This window comes from Salvia splendens, chromosome 3 (genome assembly GCF_004379255.2).
Source record: "Salvia splendens isolate huo1 chromosome 3, SspV2, whole genome shotgun sequence".
In the NCBI taxonomy this organism is placed as follows: Eukaryota; Viridiplantae; Streptophyta; class Magnoliopsida; order Lamiales; family Lamiaceae; genus Salvia; species Salvia splendens.
In genome coordinates, this window is record NC_056034.1 from 41,689,120 (window position 1) to 41,706,934 (window position 17,815).

A 17,815-nucleotide genomic window follows, 5' to 3' on the forward strand; every position below is an offset into this window, starting at 1 on the left:
GTATTTTTAAGGAACAGAGAGAATATTTCACAATGAAACGATTTCACAAAATTTCCCGGTCAGAAAATAAAAATACACAAACCACTAAACTCGTTTATAATGAATTTGTCTGACAATCCCTTTATAAGTTTATAGGTAAGTAAAAATATCTGCAAAAGCACGAGTCATATTATATAGAAGCCGAGTGGGACTATGAACAACAATTACATCTCAGTTATAATCAAATGAATGGAACTAACCCAACCCCTTCCCTCTCTCTCCTCTCCCCTATCTTACATTTTGATGTAAATTTAGAGTTCTATGTTACAACCCAAAATTGTTGTGATGTGATACTAGAGCTACACTCAATAAACCTAGGGATACATTAACAGAGCTCTCTGTGACAACTCTCGTGCACGCTGGAGTTGCACCTCGAATCAATCCCAAGGTTGTGTCACGGGTAGATCAAGGACTAGATTAGGCTGTCTCACAATCGCCCTAACCTCCAAGCTGCACCCGTATCTTTTAGAGAGACACCACACCGCCAGCTCATGGTCATCAGTACAGACACATGCAAGATTTAGGCCAGTGCAACAGCAAAACGGCCAACTAGATAAGCCAGCTTAGCGTTGGTGATCAGCATTCAGGCCATAAGACAGCAGAAGGTAGCAGTTTGACCAGCAATCAGTAAGGGATCACGTAAGGCAGAGCACAAATATCTGCTGATTCAATATGTACAGCTTCTGACCACACGTGCTGGTCGTCCCTGTCCCTGACTGGTTCCACCTTACGCATACCTGCACGACCTTTCTCGGTGAACAGCCAGTCCTGGTGGTCAGGTTCAGACCAGTCCTCCACCTTGGGTACTGTTAGTACCTCGGCCAGGTACTTGGAATCAGGATGGGGAGGCCTTCTTGATGCTTCAGCTATTAGGTCATCAATCTTCGGCACCTTCAGTGCCTTGTACACAGAAGGGGGATCATGACCAGGTACCTTTGAAGCTTCAGTAATCTGGTTGCTGACCACAGCTACTACTGCAGAAGATTTTGGCTTTTGTGGAGACGGTTTATGGGCTCCGGTGAAGCCATTCATCAACCTCTCTCTATTATCCACTCTAGCATTATTAGGGATAATGTGATTATTATGAGAAGGTTTCATGGGAGTCTCGAAAGGATCGAGTTTCCTTCCATTTTCTGTCAACTGGTGAGGAGCAAGCCTTTGCATTTTATTTGGCCTGATATCACTCTCTGTAAGCAAGCAACATCTGTCAGCCAGTAGAAAAGCTTAACTTGAACATATACAAACACCATATCTACTTCATAGAAAGTCACGCTGATGTTTCAAGAGATCTAGTGAAAAGCATTTATAAGAAAGTGGAACCAGGCAGGCCCAAACAAAGATTATTACAAAGCTATCTTTACAATTACCGAACTGCATGCACTTTCTTTTTTGGGAGGAAATATAGAAGTATTTGTCCAGCAGTTACAATGGAACAAGAGAACTCACCATGGAGGAAACCATTTGTATTTTCATCTTTTCTTTTCCTGAAATTTCCTTCATTACCAGCATTACTGTAGGTTTCCTTCAACAGGTCCACGCTATGTTTACCACTAATGCTGCTGGGATCATTACTCCCATCATTTTTAAAGAGGCACTGACTGCTATTCTTATCCCCTTTTCTAATCTTTGCATTCTCTTCTTTTTTCTTCTCTTTGTCCTTGTCATTTTCCTTCAAGGGGATTTCCTTAACCCTATCTTTCTGCTTAACAACACCTGTTTCCTTAAATTTCTCCCTCTCTTCCCACCTCCTCCCATTCTGTTCATCCACTGTTTTCGGAACCCCTTCAACTTTAGCTTTGGGATTTGGGATAAGGCTCTGCATCATTTTACTTCCACCGAATTCATTTTTCACCCCTTGAGGATCACTTTGTCTCTCAGTTCTCTTATTTTTGTTATCTCCCTTTTCCGCTACCAGCAATCCTGAAGAGTTTCTGATGGCACCTCTTGATACCATCTCTTGATCTTTATTGTCCAGAACAGCAACTCTCTCTGGTAACTGGCTCCCACCACTCCTTTGATCATCCCTGATCCTCCTGTCCAGTTCCTGAACGAATTTTGATTCCTCATTGAACTGGGAAGACAAAAAGCTTTGTGAAGGCTTCCCACCATCTTGACCCTGAAACGGGCTAGAACTTCTTGCTTCATTCCCAAAACCACTTCTATCTTTGTTGTGTACTTTTGGCTGAAGCTTCCCTCCACTTCTATCCTCAAGTTTCTCAGCAACTGTAGACTCTTCAGATATGCTGCTTTTGTCCTTGTCTTTGCCACAACCCTCCTTATCCTTCCTTTTGTCCTTGTGCTTTTCCTTCTTTTCCTTCTTTTCCTTATGTTTTTCTTTTCGGTCTTTCTTGTCCCTATGTTTTTTCTCATCACTTCCATCTCTCTCTTTATCTTTCTTTATTTCCTTATCCTTTTTCTCCTTTTTGTGCTTTTTTTCTTTGTGCTTCGCCTGAAAACATAATAATCATTAACATACTCCAACCAGGACGATGCAAACGATAATTAGTCTTGACAGCTAATAACAATGACACAATCACGTGTCTAACGTACACCTGCCATTACTAGATGATGATATGAATTAGTGATAGAGACTCTATAAAGTAGTGCTAATCAATTATTCGTAGTACATGTTACAAAACTTACAATTTCTCTTAAACTGAACAGAAAAGGGACCAAATAAAGACCATGTCTTCTTTTCATTAAGATCACAAGAAGACAATTTGCTTTTTTTCTAGCTTCACTAATTCGTAACCAGCAAAAGTCAATACACATGTGCAAACAAGAAGCTGGAAGCTTCTGTACATATAAAGGACCAAATAAAGACCACGTCCTCTTTTTATTAAGATCACAAAAGAAGACAATTTGCTTTTAACTAACTTCATTCATTTGTAATCAGCAAAAGCCATACACTTTAGCAAACAACAGGCTGGAATAGAACCTCAGACAATCTTTCATAAGCCAAATAAACCCTAGATTTTCTTTCACACCAATTGCAAGTTTACAACAAAAAGACAAATTTCCAGACTACCACTATAATAGAAAACATAGAAAATCATTCACATAGAAAAGAAAACAAAAGCTTGTGTTTAAAAATAACTTTTTTTGGAGCAAAATAGTATATCCATGGAGACAAATGACAATCTCACTGATGGAAACACAAAGCATCTTCCATGCCACATGAAAAATACGCATGGCACTTTGATGTTGCGTTTAGGTATCGTCAGTTAATTAAGGGTTCACGCTATGAGAACTTAGAGAAGGAAGATCGGACTATCTAAATGGTTAATACACTGGAGTCTTGAGAAGAATATATTTTTAGTCATTCCTGTGAAACATTTTGTACCTTACATACCGTGTTATGTAAACATATTTTGGTGTCTCATAAACTTCTAACTAGTTGACAAACATACATTACACACACATAACTTATACATGTGTCGCACATAGCATTCAGCTAGTTTAAGAAAATGCTCTAAACTTTAAAGAATGACTCAAGCAAATGTTAAGTTGGCTTCATTTAGTTTTGTACCTTACACACTTATAGCAACACAGTCTTCAAAGCAAAAGAGGTCTATAAATAACCATGACGAGCGGTTTAGCTCAGAAAATTTAGCACTCAAAAGGATTCAATTAATTCTACCAAATTTTATTCACAAAATAATATATTTCTCTTTGATATCTCTATGATATACAAACAAATGAAATGAGTTGCAATTGCAGAGTTACTTGCATGTTTATAGTTCAAATATATTTATACTAAGGTACAATAAACAAAGGTATATAAGTGAAATAACTTTTACATTAATCATTTATTTGAATATTTAAAAGATAGGTATGTAGTCACTTGCCTCAGTTCCATAGCAAATTTGACTCACCATAACATGAAAGACAAACCATAATACTACAGTTACAACTCCTTCAATGAATGCGTATACGTTCAGGTTCACTAACAGGGCGTTGGAGATGAAAATTCTAATGGTTGTCAATCTCGAAAAACCACTGTGTTCAGAACATGTCTCAGTATATTGTTACTCCATTTTAATAATCACTTCTCCCGTAAACAGTCTTCCATATTCATTCTTATTAACATATCACAACAAAAATAGTTTGGAGGTGCAATGTTTTGATAATTACAAAATCGAGATAAAGTTGACACATCATAGCTTATTTTGTGTTATTAAAGGCGCATACATCTAGGAGCTGCTGGCATTTAATTCTATTTTTGTTTATCATTACTATTTAAGTTTATTTTAAGTCTATTTCGCCATTGGATTATTAGAACCTAGCATGGGCTGAGAGTTAAGGAGCATACATATGCTCAATTTGAGATAAGTAAGTAAGCTATAATCTGAATACTTGAGTTTAACAGCAGATTTCTGCTGGGCGAGCATTGGCCTGATGGTTCCTTTTTGGTGAAGTAGGGCAATTGCTGCTAGACAGGCATAGCCTGAGAAAAGTTTTATGTTACCATTCAGTTAACAGTTAAGTTGTGCTGACGAATCCTATTCATGTGCACGTGTTATCCCTATCCGTTCAGTCTACAGTCTATCAGGACTCTAGCGAGGTTCTTAAAAGTGAAAGGTATTTCTCATAGTATTAAAATAAAATAGAACATTAGATTATTGTACAAAGAATTTTTTCTTGAGTGTAAGCTGACAATCTAGAACATTGTCATACTACTGTAGAGGTGAAGGGTTCTCACTTTGTTAAGAGAGGTTACTGTTCTGGACTAGCATTTGCTTATAACAACATAATGACACTACCCACATTCACCAAAATTTGAACACTAATTCACGATCCCTCAGAACTTAGAATCAGAAAAATGTTCTGAAGAGCATATTGGGAAGTGGAGAGATATTTTTAATAACAGATCAAGATCAGAAAACTGAAGAAACTTGTTTATTTGATATATAACCCAACTACTTGGGTTAGTTAAAAGCGCATATAGAATTGCCGAACTATTTAATGAAACATTGCAAAGAATCCAATTCAGTTAACGTCAAATATCCTTACATGCACAATTTAACCAGCAAGAATGTTTTTTTATCGCAATATTACTTAGTCACCAACATCCTTCTCAACTCCCAAGCTTAATGTCAACTTGGTTTTATTCAAAATAGAACAGTTCTACAAGTTCTATTTTTTCTCAAAAGAAACAGATGATAAATACTGCCAACTATGTTGGACGTCTTTATTGAGACAATACAGATAGTTTGCATCTTTATTCGGTAAAATTACTTGCAGAGTAGGAATTCATATCAACAAGAGACAGTTCTTCATCACTAACTCAAACCACACAAATCCTTCTTGTATAAGATCTATAAAGTTCAACCTAGCATATCACATTTAAGTGGCACTGCTTTACTGAGTAGTTTATCAATAAGTTTCAGGTGCAACTTCACACTTACAAATCACAACTCAAGAAACTAGCAATATAGACGGACAAGCACAATCCGCCTACATAAACTAATCAAAGTAGAAACAGAGTAGTATGATTCATTTCTGCTACATCCAAACAATGTGCCTGCTTATCACTAATCAAAGTAGAAATGGAGCACTGCATATTCACTGCTGCTACAACTACAGTATAACTGCTAGTGAAGTGTCATGGATTAAAAGTATTCCAAAACTAAACAGATTGGGGGAGGGGAGAGGTGGAATTAACAAACCTCTTTTAATAAGTCCAAGTCATCGGGGATGTGCTTTCTTTCATATCCTGGCGGTGGAAATGGAAAGCAGCGAGACATTGCACACTTTCCCCGTCGAAATGAAATAACTACAATCAAGAAAACAATGTTCTTGGATTACTTTTCTTGAATAGCAGAGTTCCAATGCGGGAACAGACCAGCGATTAAATCTCCGTCCATGCACCATGACCCCACATTGACTTCCAGCTTCAGTACTCTACCATCTAGCTCTGCATGTACTGATCCTTATACGCTAATAATCACCCTCTTTCTAGCACAAGCTTTACACCCGAGTGACCAAGTCCAAGAAACTGAACAGACGGACTCCAACTTCAACTCAATAAATCTTCAACATACAAACACAAGAAATTTTGTACAACACAAAAACCTCCAAACTCAATTGCAATAGCACGCTAGGTATTAACTGAGTACAGTTGGCAACTAATCAAGATATACCAAGTGCTGATATCTATAGCTCTTGCTGTAAAAGCTTCTGCAACTACACTATGTTAATCCGAAGGGCTTCTCGTGAAACGACTATTGCTTCCTGATTGAGGATCTTAGGACAGGCCTACTAGGCGAATGACACTTGATGATCATCACCTTCGCCTCCTCGACCTTATCATAAAAATTCAATCCCAAAATCATTCCCTAGTTTGATAAAAGAAAACCACTAATTCATAAGATCGCCAAAAATTCTGATTTTTCCAGTGTCTTATTAGTTATATTTTGTAAGAACAGTCCTCTTCCATATTCTTTGGAAAAACAACTTTGGCACAGTTACAATGCTTACACTCAAAACGGGGGTTCTTACGCTCCTTACGATCAAAGCCAACTCCCATCAGCTTTGAAATCGGCTAAGTTGATGTCGCCTCACAAGTGCCCCAAGACCTCAGGATTTCGTAACTGAATCCCCGAAAGTTCCCAATTTGCTGATCAAAACACCAATTCCAGGAGCAAATCCGCCTCCTTACCAAGATCAGATTCGAAAACCCTAGATAATATCCAACAAAAGCAAAACCAATCACGCAAGTGCCGAGAACCCTAAATCCGAAAGAGCAAAAAAGTGCAAATTCCAATTCAACTAATCAAAGTGAATTTCCGGTTCCATCGCGGAAAAGGAATAAAAAGGGGCCAAAATTGAGCACTTTCCAGCAAAGCGGTGAGAAAAAATTGAATTTGCTTTGGAATGAAGAATCGGATCAAGAAATTATTCTAATGCTCCGTCCAATTTTTAAAAAACCTTTAAATGTCCAGAACCAGAAGTAAAATTATAAAATCAATTTTCAACAGAACTCAGTTGAATCGAAAACCTCTCAAGTTTAAATCAAAAGCATCACATCTAATTCAACTTTAATCCATACTATTACCTCGCTCGCAACGAGCATTTGTTGATAGGGACAAGATCCCAGTTTTATTAAAGAAAAATTAACGGAAAAACAGTATGAATCAATGAAACGAGCAATAAATTGCCTCTTCCCTGGATGAATAAATATGGGGAAACAGCGATGCTGGCTGAGAATGTGTGCTGAAGGAAAAGATGGGAGAGACGGGGGTTTATTTTGGTGTTGGGGAATACAACGCGAATGAGAAAAAATCAGGAAAAAGGAAAACAAATACAAAAAGCCTACTCATTGCTTATACTGATTTTAGAGAGAGAAATACATTTAGATGGGAAAAAGGCCAACCAACGCAGTCCTAGTCTATCCGTTGAAGGCAAAATTCCTTATTACAAATCATACATAGAAATTGTCAATTTTTTCCTATTTTCTGAGTATTTTACAAATCATTTGATTCGCCTCAACTCAAATTTTAAGAATGTGATCCTATTTTTACATACTAATTTTATGCTTATAAAATATGAGTAAGAAGTATGTAGTTACTGAAATATGTGGCTTAATACCAAAAGTAGTTAAAAACAAATGAAACAATTCTTAGTAGACAGACATAAATATTTTTATAGTGGTAATGTTCCTCTCTGAAGGTTGTCGCCCTCGAGTGCTCGCTAAGATATGACTTAGGAGCGGAGTGAGCAAGTGTGCACAGAGAAAGTTAATACAGATACTCGGTCAAGACTCCGCGCTTCTTAAATCCACTGGATCACTAGGTCCAGGAACTCAAGGAACACAGAGTGTTTCTGTCGTTGGATACACTCGACTCCCCTTCAACAATTAAATCCCTCAACCCCAAATACTATGAATTAGTATAGGGAAGCGGGGTCGATCCCAAGAAGATGGATTCGTGAAGTAGTGCTAGAGACTCTGGAAACAAGCGGCTGCTGCCACGCAAAGGGTTGAGAATTTTACCTAATTCTAGTCCTAGGCACGAAATGTAAATGCTAGACCTAGGAAACTGTAAACACACTGACAGCAATCATCGTCATGATCGCGAGGTATTAAAATCACTTCCTAGACCGTGTAAACGATTCACAAATTAAGACTAGACAGAGAGAATAAAAGCAGTGGGGACCACGACTCCAAATATAGCAAGTACGGTAAAAGCTGCAAACAACCAACTCATGCCCTGACTAACAACGCATGCATTTCCCTAACCGACTCAAGTACGTAAATGGAGAAAACAGAGCACGTACCTAGATTCAAACAGAATATAGAAATCAGGACGCCGGAAACTTGCTACGAATCGGAAATACATCAGATCGACATAAACTAGGCGAAGCGAAATGAAAACACGTAAACTAGGCATGAAATTAAATCAACACTGCTCAGATTCACGTTGAGTGCTCAATCCACTCCGGATCCAAGCCACCCGAACTCAACAACCATCAAAATCAACTCCATAACTCCGATTCTTACAGATCTGCTCCGATCAACTCCGAATTCCAACAATCACAGACAATCCTACAATATCAGCAAGACAAAACCCCGATTCATCCACAAACAAACTCCATTCTCCCAGATCCAACCATGGACCTGCAATAATCCGCGAAAACAACCAACTCCAACAATTCCAACTCCAGAATTCAAGTAAACACAATCAACAAACAGAAATCAACATAATCAACATAAGTGAAAACGAAACTTGCATTAAGATAAGAGAAATATTCAGCAAAGTACGAAACGGAAATTAAATTGTTTCTTCGCCCCACAGAAGGACGGTGTTACAACCCAATCGAGAACGTGAGAAAGCTAGATGTGAACCCAAGGTGCGTCACCCTGAATCTCCCCTCCAAAAGAACTCAAGTGTGTGAAAAGTGAACTAAGTTACAAGCTGTTAGCGAGGCCTCCAACCGAGAAGGTCCCTCCAGCTTGCATGCTTCTTCCTTTTATAGATGCGGACATAGCCTTCTAGAGTCTTCGTAGAAATCCCTATTCTACCCTTCAACTCTGAGGCTTCCTCCGTCAAGCAATTCTCTTCATAATGTCCACTCTTTCGCCAGTTTCCTAGGACCATGCAAGCGTCCTCTTCCTTTCCTGGATCTAGCGAAAACCTTCACACACCTGGCTTTAAACATGCGTTAGACCCAGCGTTTTCATGAAATAAAATCCCTAGACCGATGCATGAAATTGGCCTTATCACTCTCTATCTCTACAATAGGATACAAATCTCAATCCTCTCATTCTCAAACTCAATAGATATAGTAGTTTTAGTAGGAGTTGCAACATTTATTTAAGAGTCATTTGAAAGCAAAGAGTACAAAATTTACCAAATCTAAATTTTCTCTTTTTTAGACATATTTTTATAGTACTAAATAAAAGACACGTCCATAATTTCCCAACAATTTAAAAAAGTGACTTGGGCATGCATGCCTTTTTCCATATTAGCAGGCAAATTGTTTCATCAACTCACCGAAAAACCAAAAAGAATCAAAGCCTTAATGATTTTTTTTAGTAATTAAACAACTCAATCACAAGCTAATTGAAAACTTTTCCAACACATAAAAATAGCAAATCAAATGATATAGTAATATAATTAAGCAAGGCCACTTCTTGTAGGTACAAGAAGAAGTGGTATCTTCTTATGCACTGTAATCCCAGGAAGAGATTCCACATCAATATCTTTCACCTTCATCCCTTTTGGCATTTCCCAATCAAAACAATAAACCAAATTAGCAACAGCAAGCTCCACATTCACAAGTCCCATTAATGACGCAGGGCACATCCTTCGCCCCGCCCCAAATGGAAGGAACCCGAAATCTTGTCCTGTCACAACATCAGTGTCGATATCCAAGAACCTCTCCGGCACAAACTTGTCTGGATCTTCCCAGTAGTCGGGATCTCTTGCAACTGCCCACGTGTTGACGTAAATCACTGTCTTGGGCTCGATTTGATAGCCTTGTAGGGTGCATCTTTGCATTGCTTGTCGCATGAGCAGTGGGACCGGAGGATGCAATCGGAATGTCTCGTTTATGACTGCTTTTAGGTATGGAAGTTGAGGGAGATCGTCTTCGTCTACGCGGCCTTTTTTGCCGGCAAGATTTCGGATTTCTTGTTGTAGTTTGTTCATGATTTGGGGTGCCTTCATCAACGCCGTCATCACCCAAACTGTGGCCGCCGCACTTGTATCGGTTGCCCCGGTGAATATATTCTACAAATAAGGAATTATTGAGATACTAAATATCAAAAAACACACCAACTATTGCAACAATCTAATATAGTGAAACTTGGAATTTAGTATAAGAAACTATACCATTGATAAGCAAATAAAATCATTAGTAAGAGATGAATAAATATGAAACTTTCACTTCCTAATAATATTATAACCAAGTGTTGCATCTATCTAACTAGGAAATGCATCAATCATAGGATTGATAATGATAGAATAGACAAATCCTTTTCATAATATATAGACATATTGGAGTAGATTAAAATTTTGTCCTTACCAAACATGAAATAAATTACGAAATTGAATTCTATTTATAACATTATAATACCACTAGCAGAGCTTTGATGTTGATATCAACTGATAGAGATTTCTCCTCTTTAAGCTTGATCAATATATCAACAATATCCTCCTCCTCCTCGTTCTCATTCTTCCTCTTCGGATCAAGATGATCATCGATGATCTCTTGGTAGAACACGTCCAACTTCTCGTAAGTTGCATCGATCCAATCTCTATATCCATTCAACCTATCCACCCAACTCAACCAAGGAAAGAAATCCGACACACATAGAGACGCCAACACACCTTGAGCCTCTCTCAAAATCTCACCAAACCTTCTCTCCTTTTTCGACTCTTCATCTTCGTGCCCTCTTCCAAAAGCAATTCTACATATCAAACTGCTTCCTAAAGAGAGAGCCATCTCACTCAAATCCACAACACCACCTTCCCTCTCACCATCGCAGATCTTCCCGATCTTGGCCATCATAAGAGAGACTTCCTCTTCGCGAATGGGACGAAAGGATTGGATCTTGCCCGCGCTGAGGAGATGGATCGATGTCATCTTCCTCATCTCTCTCCAGTAATCTCCGTAGGGAGAGAATCCCATGTCCATGTTGTTGTAAGAGAGCTTCTGCTGTCCTAGAAACGTGGGCCTGCTGCAGAACGATGAGTCTTGGATTTTTAACACTTGTTTGGATAGTTTTGGTGAAGAGACGACGATGGCGGAGATGGAGCCGAGCTTTAGGTGAATGATGGGGCCGTGCTTCTTGGAGAGTTTCCATAGATATGTGGGTAGGTCTCCGGCAAAGAGGAACTGGTGGAGGTTTCCAATCAACGGGAGGCGTGGTGGGCCCGGTGGGAGGGTTTTTGGTGGTTTGGTGGTTTTGTGGAGAAGGTAGAGTAAGATTAAGGGAAGAGATATCCATAGAAATAGTGACATGGTGATGGAATGTTTGTTTGTGTTTCTCTTGATAAGTTGCATATATAAAATGATCATGAGGGAGTATAAAAATTAGATCACCGCAAAAGGTGTAATATTATACTCCCTCCGTCCCGTGCTACTCGCACGTTTGCTTTTCGGCTCGTCACAAAGTCCTTACACTATTTATAATTTAAGTTAGAATTAATGCATTTAATTAATATGTTAGTTTACGTTAAAAGCTCTTTTATTAAGTGATGTCTCATTACACCTAAAATTCTTTTTTAATTACACAAAAAAATCAATCCCAAATTTACGGCCTAAAATGAAAAGTGCGAGTAGCATGGGACGGAGGGAGTATTTACTAGTATTTTATAAATTTGTATAGATAAAATCTACTCCCTCCATTCTGCGAATAGGCGACTCATTCCTATCCGGTACATGTTTGAAGAAATGTAAAGAAAAATGAGTGGAATAAAGTTAGTGGAATATGAGTCTCATTTGTATTTATTAGTTTTAAATGATATGTGATTAGAGTGAATTAGTAGAACGTGAGATCTATTTACATTGAAAGGAAACGAGGGAAATCATGATGAAGAAGAAAGTAGTTAGTATTGATACTCAAAATAGCAAGCTGGCAAGTTACTGTTTTTTCTTGAAAATCGAAAAATGCTAAACCATTAACAACTTATATCACAGATTGGAAGGATCTGGAAACACTTCATAATCTATGTACTATCTATCCTCTAATCCTTAATTATAATGCTTAATCATAAAAGATCCATTCTACATCATCCCTTGCTTTGCCACGTCTCTCCAAGACCTTTGGTGGTCCTGCATTCCACACTTTGTACTATCAACAAACTCCACATTAGATAAAGCTTTCTCAGATTCATTCTTACCCAAATCTCATGATCACTAACCATGTTGGCTTCGATCAATTTTGCATCACATGCCACATCAGCTCTATCTTGAGGTTGACTCCTATTCGCGGACAGAGGGAGTAATAGTTTTGAATTCATTGATTTAACTCATGGCCATAATCATTATATGAGATAAAAGAATCAGAAGACTCTTGTTACTTACAAGCAAAATCAAATAAAAGCCTCTAAATGCAAATAATGAAAGTATATAAATAAATGCTCAAGAGTTATAATGTGAGTTCGTTCTCAGAGGTGATAGATCTGGTTTTGTGGAGTCTGTTGACTCTGGAATCTGGAGTATGAGGCTAATTACTGGTAGATTCAGTTGTGCTCCTTTGGATCTGAGCTCTTGAGAATAGGCCTGTGCTATCGGCGGGTGTCTGAGCTGAAGCATCAGTTTCTTCTGTGTTCTTTGCATATTTCTTGTGTTTACTCGTGTTAGTGTGTTAGATCTGAGAGGATCTGTTCCTTGTGATACTGATACGTTTGTTGAGTGTGCATGTGAAAGAAGCTCGAACTAGAAGAGGATCTTGATATTGTGTAATAGATAGAATTTTATTCTGTATTCAAGTTTTTGTAAACATTGAATGTAAATCAGTCGCATGGTTAGAGTTTGACTGAGCTCTTTGATGAAGAACAAAGAGGTCTTGGTAATTTGTGAATCCGATCTACGTCCGATCCCTACAAATAGATTTTAAAATTTTCTCAAAGAGTGGTGTCTCTTTCCGGGTTACGTAACTTAAAATTTTTAGACACGTTACCCGTAAACCGCACTTGGTAACATATCTTAATATTATTGAAATGAAAAACGAGTCGTTTTTAAGAAGAAATGGATCGGATCAATATTAAACGAATCGTTTCTAATATTATTATATTCTGTTTAGCATGTAGTAAATATTACCAACAAAAACTTTGATCCTAATCCTATGCTAAATTTAGGAAACGGATACCTTCACCGCCTACTTTATTCTTATACAATTGCTCTAACTAGTTTGGCCTATTCTAAGTTATTTTTAGAAAGTTGTTATAGTGTAGCCAGAACATAGCAGTGTAGCACTTCTAAATAGAATTTCATATAGCATTTGTTTGTCTCTCTGAATTGGCCGAAGACTGATTACCGTAACGCTCTTCTCAAATTTCATTTTTTCCATCCATCCCTCAAATGATTGGTTTTTGTCTCAGTCTCGAATCTCTTATCACAAAATAAAAGAAATATAATTCTTTCTTTTCATAGACAGTACTCTCGGATCAGTCATGTCGATTCCAAAGACGAAACGACTTTTTTTGTTCGTTGCGACACTGTGGACTGAACAAGTTTGAATGAACTGGAGGAGGCGAAGACATAACTTCGTTAATAAGAATGCAAATAGAGCGAGTGTGTGTACTATGTTGTTAATAGGGATGTCAGTGCAACTCCTACCCCGTGGATTGTCCCGAATAACCCTCAAGGGAAACACCATTGACAATGGGTGCTTTCATCGTGATCTCAACCACTGAGTTACCGTCATCATGTCCTATAACTACGCCGAGCCTTCTTACGGCTTAGGTCGAAGGGAGCAGCTTGGCATGCCGAGGGAGGGGAACCCTCGAAATTCCGCCACCAAGCATCCCAACAAACTTTAATTCAATGGCGTGATCCTTGCTTTCCTACCATGAATGTGGCCATCATTGATGATGAAAATGATGAAAACCATTGAAAGGTAGTGTGATAATTTGATCTCATGAATTTGAGTAAATGAAATGCGATGAATGATGCGAAAAATACAAAGGTGTTATTAGAATGTAAATTAAAAAATTATAAGCTAACGATCGAAAAATAAGGATAAAATAGCTTGAAACATCTACAATATCAAAAATTAAAGATCTTTATTCTACTTTTTAGGATACATCTACCATATTTTATAAAAATTTAATATTATTTCCATCCCAAATTTCTGACTCACAATATGTTATGTGGAGTATTATTTGATAAGTCAATAAAAAAGAAAAGAAAATACTAATTAATTCTAAAATAGAGAAAATAATCTCTCCAATTAGAGAAATAATGTGGTTTTAAATGAATTGAATGGACTACGTCTAACGGCTAAATACGGAGTAGAAAAACTCAGAAAAAATATTTTTAAAAAGGTCGAATAAATCATTTCCATTTTCGCAAAAATATCTCTGTATATATATCACCTCTCAGTTTGCTTGCTTACGAATCCATCTTAAACCCTAGCGCCGACTCGTCATTTCTGCCCTCTCTGTCTAAAACCCTAACGAGGTAATTCTTCCCTGTCCTTCCATTTTGTAGACACTGTGAGTGATTTCTTCGATTTGAATTCTCTAATTTCATGGTCACTCTTGTAGTTAGAGAGTGATTGTAGCTGATTTTAGCTCAGATTAGGCGAATTTGTTCATTTATTCCTTTTTGCAGATTCTTGTAAAATGGCTTGCTTCAACAAATTCGGAGCCACATTGAGGCAAAGCATTTCTGCGAGCAGCGCAATGAGCGCTCAATCTTCTATGTTTAATGCCATCCGTTGCATGTCCTCGAAGCTTTTTATTGGAGGTTTCATTTTCTTAAAGCAATTATCTTACCTTTTACAATAATTGGGCTGTTGATGTTAATTCGTTTGTTCATTTGTGTTATGCTTTATGTTCTGCTATAGGTCTCTCGTATGGAACTGATGACCGGTCTCTGAAAGATGCTTTCATCAGCTTTGGTGAAGTTACAGAAGGTAAGAGAAATATAACAGATCCAGTGTTACTTTGTAGTAGTTGCCAGAGTTGAAGCACGTGTTTTCTCTAAATGTGATGCTATTTTGGGTGAAGATGAGAAAGGTTCATGTATTGCATAGAAATCATGTGTTCCGGTATTAACTTTGGGTTCAAAAGGTTATTTTTTTCTTGATTTGTTGCTTGTTTGTTTGGTGATATTTCAATGTTTCAGATATTTGTCATCTCAGAATCCTATTAGATTTTCATTATTGTGTTACTTTAGGAGTCTTCAATTGGGCAGATATAGTGTGTTTTGTTTTGTTATCCATTTGCAAAGTATTTATTGCATCATTGTTTTGATCTCTCTAGGTAATTCATTTGCCCAACAAAATGGTTAATCTCATCTGCTTTCTTTAGTGTTTGTGTGAGAACTTACCAGATTCTTTTTCAAAAATTGGGATTTGAATCCTTTGTTTTGTGAAGTTATAGCAGCATGAATTCATTGCTTTTGAGTTATGAGTCGTGTGAATTGAGGTGTTTGCACTTAAGTAATTGGCAATGACAATGGGTTTTATGGTCTGGTTCATGTATTTGTACTATATAATTGTTGTTAGGCTATTACTTTTCTTTGGTTTTTGAGGTGTGGCTTGGCTCTGGATTTCCTTTTCCTTCTCTTCACTTTTTGTTATGATTGCATCATCACATTTTTTATCTTCTTTTTTCCAGCAAGAGTTATCACTGACAGAGAAACTGGGAGGTCGCGAGGATTTGGCTTTGTGAATTTCTCATGTGATGAATCTGCATCTTCAGCACTCTCAGCCATGGATGGACAGGTGAGTTTAGGGTGCTTAGAATGTTTATTTTCCCCCTAGGTCCTAAATCCTAAACACTCCTTTATAATATTAAATTTTAAACTCAACCAAGAGTTCTAAACATCAAAAATTTGACCCACCTTTTTAATTTGGTGCAAGTTAAACATGCCCAAAATTTTCTAGTTAATAGACTTATTTTCATATGACCAAGTATGCTGATTCAAGCATGATACGGATATTTCTATCTAAAAAAAACTCTCATGCATTTAAGACTCTTCTCCTTTGTCTGATGTTGCCACTTCCTATGATGTAGGAGTTGAATGGTAGGAACATCCGTGTCAGTTATGCACAGGAAAGGGCTTCTCGCACTAGTGGTTTCGGTGGTAATTATGGTGGTGATCGCGGATCAAATGATCAGTTCTAATTTCTAATTTATAATTCTGAGCTTGTTCTATCATCATTTAAGGGGGTGAAAAGTTCAAAAGGATTCTGATTGTTGCGTTGTGGCTGCAAACTTTGCGTATCACCTTTTTCATGGTAGTGTAGAATCTGAATATTCATATGTATGATTATTTGGGAACTTTTGGCTATGCATTGAGTATTAATACTGTTCAATTTTCATTCTACTATTTCTCCTTACGATTCATGTTTCTCTTTCAATTTTTTTTAAACAAAACTATTTGATCTGGATACTGAAGAGTAGCATAGCTGATGGCCTTTTGCTTGTATGTTTTAAAATATTGAAGTTAGAAATATATTTTCAAACGATGTACGGAGCTGGATCACTTAACTGATACTACTATTGTAATTTGAATTTCTTGGTATGATGCCAAATTATGAATTAACTATACGTATGAAGCTGGCCCAGAATTTTGACTTGGACTATAGTAAATGAAGATCAGTAGGGGGCAGAGCCAATTTTGTTTTTCAGTTCTTGAATATAGGCACAAACCACCCCCACACCCGCGACATGATTTTTTCTTGGTCGGAGAAGAATGTAATATATTTAATAAGAGTGTCGGATTTCAAAATTATGTACAAAGAATAACAGCCCATCTAGTATAGTACAAAGAAGTTTAACAACTACTCCTACGTACTATACTATTTTTTCTCTATTTCCCTTTTTTTTGGAGCAATATTTTCTCGATTTCTCTTTTGTCGAATGCTTAATTGAAATAACTAATGTTTATTTTGCAAAAATTATACTAGTACATCTTTTTGCTACATTAGTCTATTCAAATGCTAGCACATTCTTACTGTTATTACAGGGAAAGTTTTCAATTTGCAATTGATTGCGAATTGATATAAGTGACAATTTTTAAAATAAATTTTAATCAGTGGTTAATCAAATAACATCTCATATGTAAACATATTAAATTCAAACTCAATTACGTATATTTTTCAATGGCGTGGGTTCCATTACATTTAATATGAACTTCTAAGTTTAACCATTCAAAATTAAACAAATTTCGCGTCCTGCCTTTTGATATATGGATGGCAGTTATAATTTAATGCGTATGTTGTTTCTAAAACACATATATATTTACTTATTATTGTTATTTTTTAATATAATACACAGATCAAATGGAGTAGGTATAGTTAGTTGTTCTCTGATAGTACTTACTATATATAGTTCTTGGAGATGGTTTATTTTAAAAAATTTCATAAAATTAAAATATATAAATATATTAATTTGTAAATACGTTAATATCAATTGACATTATAAAATAGTATCAATTCATGATTCAATATCAGTTTCTGACTCAATATCAAATCTAGACTGAATAATAGGAACCGATATATTTTAGAGTAGTGCTAAATGGCCATAATGTGGCTGGCCATAAAAATAAAATATTGTTACCTTTAATGCTTATTTACTTGGATTTAGTTCATCTT

General features: G+C 37.0%; 3 protein-coding genes across 5 annotated transcripts; 1 reads left to right on the plus strand and 2 right to left on the minus strand.

Annotated features, from left to right (window-relative positions):
- Positions 1–93: 93 nt before the first annotated feature.
- On the minus strand, positions 94–7,394 carry LOC121796101 (myb-like protein X). 3 transcript variants are annotated; one of them, XM_042194838.1, is made up of 5 exons: positions 7,097–7,394; positions 6,520–6,720; positions 5,709–6,344; positions 1,486–2,488; positions 94–1,226 (listed from the first exon to the last, which is right to left on the minus strand). In XM_042194838.1, exons 3-5 carry the CDS (start codon positions 5,784–5,786, stop codon positions 664–666), a joined length of 1,644 nt encoding a protein of 547 aa, XP_042050772.1. In that variant the 5' UTR covers positions 5,787–6,344; positions 6,520–6,720; positions 7,097–7,394; the 3' UTR covers positions 94–663. The 3 variants fall into 3 exon arrangements, with proteins under 3 accessions (XP_042050772.1, XP_042050774.1, XP_042050773.1); XM_042194840.1 differs by having other exon boundaries at positions 5,709–6,377; XM_042194839.1 differs by having other exon boundaries at positions 5,709–7,394.
- A 2,144-nt stretch (positions 7,395–9,538) lies between these two features.
- On the minus strand, positions 9,539–11,549 carry LOC121793872 (cytochrome P450 71A1-like). Its single transcript, XM_042191898.1, has 2 exons — positions 10,618–11,549; positions 9,539–10,271 (listed from the first exon to the last, which is right to left on the minus strand). Exons 1-2 carry the CDS (start codon positions 11,545–11,547, stop codon positions 9,657–9,659), a joined length of 1,545 nt encoding a protein of 514 aa, XP_042047832.1. The 5' UTR covers positions 11,548–11,549; the 3' UTR covers positions 9,539–9,656.
- Positions 11,550–14,545: 2,996 nt separating this feature from the next.
- On the plus strand, positions 14,546–16,558 carry LOC121793610 (glycine-rich RNA-binding protein 4, mitochondrial-like). The gene is made up of 5 exons (XM_042191641.1): positions 14,546–14,670; positions 14,824–14,958; positions 15,059–15,127; positions 15,834–15,940; positions 16,233–16,558. The coding sequence occupies exons 2-5, from the start codon at positions 14,835–14,837 to the stop codon at positions 16,341–16,343; spliced, it is 411 nt and encodes a 136-aa protein (XP_042047575.1). The 5' UTR covers positions 14,546–14,670; positions 14,824–14,834; the 3' UTR covers positions 16,344–16,558.
- Positions 16,559–17,815: the final 1,257 nt, after the last annotated feature.